The sequence below is a fragment of the Formica exsecta genome, unplaced genomic scaffold (assembly GCF_003651465.1).
Source record: "Formica exsecta isolate Colony F162 unplaced genomic scaffold, ASM365146v1 scaffold175, whole genome shotgun sequence".
In the NCBI taxonomy this organism is placed as follows: Eukaryota; Metazoa; Arthropoda; class Insecta; order Hymenoptera; family Formicidae; genus Formica; species Formica exsecta.
The window spans coordinates 374616-380842 of record NW_021849067.1 but is presented as its reverse complement, the minus strand read 5'-3'; the positions used below and the strand labels follow the sequence as shown (position 1 = coordinate 380842).

The following is a 6227-nucleotide window of genomic DNA, read 5'->3' as shown; positions in this document are numbered from 1 at the left end:
TCGTCGAGCGAAAGAGATCGGTGATGGGCCAGGGAGGGCGGAAACCTTCTGTAACGTTCGGGAGCATGCAATCTTTCATTCGGAAGATTTCTCTCCGTCAGATTGACGAAACCGGCTCTGCTGCTTCCCGTTGGTACTTCCTCGTTCTCCAAGATATTCTCTAGACTCCTGACATTCCCGTTCGGAAACGCGTCCGCCAGTTCGGTTCGCGATCGCAAATTTGGTTCGGAAATGTCGCGAGGTATAATCCCTACGTGTTCCCTTTCGTACGTTACGCCGGAGATAAAGTCTGCCGACGAAGTGAACGTCTGCGAGGTTCCGATGGATTTGTTTTTCGCGATGATCCGAGGAAGAACGTCCGTGTTGATCGTTTGTGTACTGGTAGACATTCTGCCGCAACTGCCACACCTGCTCGGAGATGCTTCGGCTTGGAGGTTGTCCATTGAACGGGGCATCATGTTCCCGGGAGGATATAGCCGGCCATCGGCCGTCGTTCGTAGCGTCGCTATTTCGCTCTCAAAGGTATCGTTAGCGACATTGACATTCGTTGGCGGGGCAACAGAAGACAAATGCTCGTTATTGGGCGCAATTTCGACGTAACTGCGCTCATCTCTTAACTCGTAATCGTTCGCGTTTTCGTGACACGGACATGGGCAGTGACACTCGCATGGCATCGGCGGTAGCATCTGTCTACTTGGATCGTTCGGGTTGCAGGAAAGACGCGCCGCATCGCCGGGGACGCTTCCGGCGACGGTATTCGTCACGATCGCGTTCCGATCATCATGCTGTTCGGCACGCTCATAGAGAAGCGCCTCGGAATAGCTGGGTACCATGTCAGTTGCGACATCCGTCTCCCGTCGTTGCGCTTGCCGATTCTCTTGATTCCGTTCCGGTTCGTCGTTATGAGGCGTTGCGGGATCCATCAACAGCGCCTCGCTGTAACTAGGCGCTAGCATGTAGGAACCTGGCTGGCTCAGCTGGCTCATAGACGCGTGTATGGGTTCGCCGGAAGTAGGTGTATCATAATTCACGCCGAAGAGCTTGGTGACCTGACAAAGAACTCTTGTATGTATTTCCATTGGGACTTGATCGCACAATTTCTATCTTAAAAAAAAAAATTCAGTCTGATACAACGTAATGGATGTGGTATTGAAAATGTCAATGGTTCAATCATGCGAGATGCAACGCGTGCGTGCGTGCGCGCGATTAATTTAATAATATAAAGTTTAAGATTGTCTTTACCTGATAATCGGCATATTGCGTTTTATATTCGATGATAACCCTCAGTGGCCAGCTAAGCAACAAAGCGCTTAGACACCAGTAAATGTAGCGATTCGTGAACCAGGGATTACCAAGAACGGCGACCAGCATCGTGTTGACATTGTACCCGAGATCGAGACCCTCCCTCATCTCCATATAGTCGTCGCTGAGTTCCTAAGAGGACAAATATGGGTGCGTTATTTCTTTCATTATATAAACTTTCTACTTAAAATTACCCGTATATTAATTATAAGAAACAGCAATCTGAGTTTTTAACAACGATATACGGTCAGTTGTTGCTAATTTTCATACTTGTTCGGCGAAAAATCGCGATCGAGCTTCCTCGAACTCCGTGGCGGACCTTATGTTGGAAAACGCGAAGCCCTTGGTAAGCATAATCTTTGTGATCGGTATCTTCGGCTCGAGTATTAATTCCTTGCTGATGTCCCTCACTCCGCAGTAGTCGTAGTAGTAGTGGGAGGTGGCCGAGTGTGTGTTCACCCTCTCGTAATAAACCTGCGAAGTGAGCCGGAGTGGTGAGGGGGGAGATTGGTCAGGCGCGTCCTTAACCCTTTCGCTATCGCGACATCGCAGTTACTATGTAATTGCAACATGCAGAACGGAATATCTACATCTGCGATTTTTATCGAACGGCCCCTTTATCTAAAGGCTTCTCTAAATACTGAAACACAGATAGCGTGTCAGAATATCGCCTTGAAATAGTGGATCTCTATTATACGACTATATAAAAAACGTACATGTTACAGATGTATCATAACGATGTTTCGAATCTTACGCTCTAAATCTTTCAAATGTCTTTTACATCTCTTTCTAGATAACTTTTCAGAAGGACTTTACGGATGTCTGGAAACGTGGCGGAAGGGTTGAAAGAGGAACGCTAAAGGTCCGATGAAGCCGAATGGGGCTGCGGATGCGTCACCTGCGTCGTGGTATAATTATCCCCATTCCTGTAACGCGTGATTTGCCGTTTTCTGCGTACGTAGTGGTAGGAAACGGCCTTCCACCATATCCTCGGCTGTGCCATCTTTAGCTGCGCCAATTTGGATAGCACACTGTCCTGGCTCTCTGCATGCAGTAGATCGATTCTGATCGGCGAGTGATAACACTCCACCAGATAAACCAGATACAGCATCCCCATAAATGCCACCTGTACGACAAACAGAGAGAGAGAGAGAGAGAAAGAGAGAGAGACAAAGAGAGAGAGGAAGAGAAAGAAAAGAGGGTAAAAGAGCCGCTGGAGCGGCGTGGCATGCATCCAAGCGTGCGTAAAGAGAGGAGGAAGGGAAGCAAGAGGGAAGTCGATATTACTTCTCGTCGAGTGATAAAAAAAAAGACAACGTACGCGGTCGATTCATAATACACAGAGAAGAAGTGGAAAAACTGTCTGCTCTTTTTTTTCGTTCTCCATTTCTAGTGTACATACCGGAATATATATGTAACCGTCGTCACAGGGCGACGATACGTGTTTTGTGCTTTTGATGGGGAACTTGGTGTAGTTGACCATGATCTAAGGAAAAAAAAGGAAGAGTTTTCGTTTGCAGGATCGTAGAAGGATTTCATATAGAATTGTAGCAAGAGATAGATTAATTTTTTCACGTACTTTGGTAACGTTGGCGCATCGACACCACGTCACTGCCGCGAGACAGCCGTATATAAGCACAGTCAGCACCAGGCATTTGCAGTTGGGCTCTTTTTGTAGCGCACCGCACAGCGTCTGGGGGACCGGTCGTTGCTGAGGGTGAAAGATTAATGTGCAGGGGATCGTTGGCTATTGGGAGAGCGGAAAGCGCTCGCGCTCATTGGAAATTAATGCTCGGCTAATGGATAGTGTAACGTCTAAATAAAATTCATAATTTTGCTTCGGATGTTTTCAATATGTGTGCGGGTGTCATGTTAGATCCACATTATTAATCTCTTTTCTATTATTAATCTCGATCTATTAATAAAAATAAAAGAGTTTATTTTTTTGAGTCTTGAATTCAAATTGATCTGGGATTTTTTATATCGTATCGAATCAATGTTAATTTTTATAAATATTAATATCTGTCTCATAACTGTTCATTTTTATTAAGAATAATAAAACTTTATTTTATCTGGCAGAATTACAGTAGTTTAATGTATTATAGTTACATATTTCTTGATTAAGCAGAATAAAACATAGTTTTATTAGGAAAATATGTGTATGTGTATATGTATATATTCATTCTTGTCAGATTCAAGTATACTCTTCAATTGGAATGCAAGTTTTGCTCCAAGAGTCAATATTCTGAGCAACTAATTGGAGTCAATTTCATACGACGTTTGAATTGATTATAGAGCGGAAGAGGTGAACGCGAACGTTCTCGCATTCGCTAACGTACTTCCTCGTTTTCCCGATTCATCGTGATCGTGTTACCGAGCAGATCTCCCCTCGAATTGGACGATTATATCAGACGTCAGAGATGAAATTGCGTCATTTCAGCACCGTAGTATGCCACCCTCCTCGTTCACTCCTCGTCGAATCGCGAACACCCTCCTGCGACCCTGCGGTATCACGGTAACAGTCTATTATTCCTCTCCAATTGAAAAACTTTTACATCGAGATTATGTCATATAGGAAAACACGCGAAACCATTATATTGTATTATTATAAATACATATGAGCGAGCTTCCCATTGAAAAGACCGCTTCTTATTGACACGCAAATTACACGTCTTAAATTGATTTATGTCGGCATTTCGACATTCAATGGAATTCAATACAAAATACATGAAATCTTTCACCGCGAAATTGGCCGGTACAGAAATTTTTCTTTCACTTCAACGAAGTCGAATGAACAAGCAATATTTCACTTCAAAAATTGCAAAAGTATTTTTTTTACTTCATTTCTTTTTCTAAATAAATTCTCAGAGACATTATCTGTTTATGATATCTTTATGGTATTTCGGAAAACTTTCTTTTGGAAGCTGCGCGATCGCATTGTGAGAGTCGAAACGATCGAGTGTATTGACGTTTCGAACGAAAAAAAATAACATAGTACGCACGTGTTCGTGTGGTCCGCGCATTAATTTTTGTAAAGATTGCAAAATCGATTGCCTAGCTATGCGAATTTGATTACGCAAACACGCATGTCGATGTTGAAATTAATTCAGTTTTTTCAAACTCTTACGTTTTGGATTACATGCGCGGTATTTTACAAAAAGCACTCTGTACATAACGACGTTTGGAGAAGAGCATTCTAGTGTGAATAGCGGCGGAATGTTAGCGATGCACAACATGCGAAAATTCCTCCGCGTGCAACGCTACGTTTTCCGATATTAAAGGTATTCGAATATTATTAAAGCAGACTATAAGTGTATGGGTGATATTACATTTGTCGTATGATTGACGAGTTTGTCGGATGTAGCGATTGGCTATCAAATAGAGAATTTCTAGAGGCTGTATCGAGATTCTAAGAATTCTCTATCTGATAGAGAAAACCGATACGTCCAACAAATATTTTGTTGTATGAATGTAATATAGAATGTGATTTATATTATATATAAATGTGTAATATCGGTCTAAGTCCGGCTCGTCGAGCGAAAAAAATTTTGCTCGTAACCGAAATATATTTAGCTGAGCAAACGCGACCGTCGTGCAATTCCTATAATTGCATTTGAATATTAAAATATCTTTACATTGTTTATTGACTATAGATCCATTTCAACAATCAATTTTGTGAAGCTGTGCTTCTGAAACGTATTTATTAATCGAAGAGAAATAAAAATATCATGGGAAAAAAGAGAGAGGGGCATGTATGTACTATGTCGTGCAATCGTCATGCGTGTGTTTTACACACGTTTTACACGCGCCCTTCATACGATTATCGTACTTTACCGCCACTTTGGGGGACATCCGAACGACATTCGCCGCATCCTTGCGTCGCATGCCGCGCGACGCTACAATCACACGAATCCCACGTACATATCCTCGGCAAATTCCAAGGATTTACCCCACTTCCTCACATCAAAGTAGCCCCGCAATGGGTGGAAGATTATCGAGTACACCGATATATCCCGCGTGATCACACGCTCTCAGCACCCGTTCGTAGCGCGTCACCGCGAGGCATGGGTGTGGATCCACTCCCAGGAAACGTGCCGCGATCACTGCTATAAGCGCTCCACCGTACGGAGCGTCCCCGCGGCGGCGCCCCGACTGACAGATGGGGGTGGCCGATGCTCGGCGTCGACGTCGGTGGGGATCGCCGCTGCTCTGCCTGCCTGGCGTCGCGTCGCGTCGCTGCGCGCTCGCTCGCTCTCTTCCTTATCCTGGATCCTTGCCCGCCTTCCGTCCCGATGACGTTCGCACGCGCGAACATGCAACTATTAGGTATGTGGCTCCGCCGAGACCTTGAACAGTCGCCTCCCCCGATGGCTCGCCTATTAATGAGAACGTTTACGAAGGTCGTCGGCGGCGCCGCTTTCCGGACAAGGGCCATCAATTATGCGAATGACATTAGCTTCAGGTTTTCCGCCTTCGACATCCATGACTATTCAAGAGAGAAAGAGAAGAAAGAAGAGAGAATTTTATAATCTTAGGAAACTGTGGCAAATCATGATACTTATAAAATGGGATTCTTTACACGGCGAGTAAAGTTCTACATTTTTGGAATTGGGCGTTCGCACAAGGATATAGTACATTTTGTAACAATACAAAATCTCAATACATTTTCAAATCGTAAAAATAAAATTATAAGAGGGAAGATTACTTTGGATATTTATACATACCACTAAAGACAGTTTCACAGCTAATAGACATATCTTTGTAAAATCATCTTTTTTGAAATTTCGGTTCGGATATTCATCGTGAATGTGATGCAATACTTAATCGCGTACATCCAAGGATCAATGGAGCTATTAATTAATCGGTTAAAGTTACAATATTCTGGCTCGCGAGCTTCCAAATTTCAATTCTCTCCAAAGCGCTCT

General features: G+C 43.7%; 1 protein-coding gene across 2 annotated transcripts in view; it reads right to left on the bottom strand.

Moving 5' to 3' along the window:
* LOC115233454 overlaps nucleotides 1-6083 on the bottom strand; it is an 11167-nt gene extending 5084 nt beyond the window's left edge. Inside the window, exons 1-8 of one of the 2 annotated variants that reach the window (XM_029803889.1) lie at nucleotides 6027-6083; nucleotides 3642-5788; nucleotides 2882-3013; nucleotides 2705-2788; nucleotides 2201-2428; nucleotides 1573-1776; nucleotides 1243-1434; nucleotides 1-1049 (exon numbers count right to left, since the gene is read on the bottom strand). The exon at nucleotides 1-1049 is cut by the window's left edge and continues 444 nt beyond it. In XM_029803889.1, the coding sequence (XP_029659749.1) occupies nucleotides 1-1049; nucleotides 1243-1434; nucleotides 1573-1776; nucleotides 2201-2428; nucleotides 2705-2788; nucleotides 2882-3013; nucleotides 3642-3662 (1910 nt within the window). In that variant the 5' untranslated portion in view covers nucleotides 3663-5788; nucleotides 6027-6083. The remainder of the gene's footprint in view (nucleotides 1050-1242; nucleotides 1435-1572; nucleotides 1777-2200; nucleotides 2429-2704; nucleotides 2789-2881; nucleotides 3014-3641; nucleotides 5789-6026) is intronic. The other variant, XM_029803890.1, reaches the window with a different exon arrangement.
* Between the last annotated feature and the right edge of the window lie 144 nt (nucleotides 6084-6227).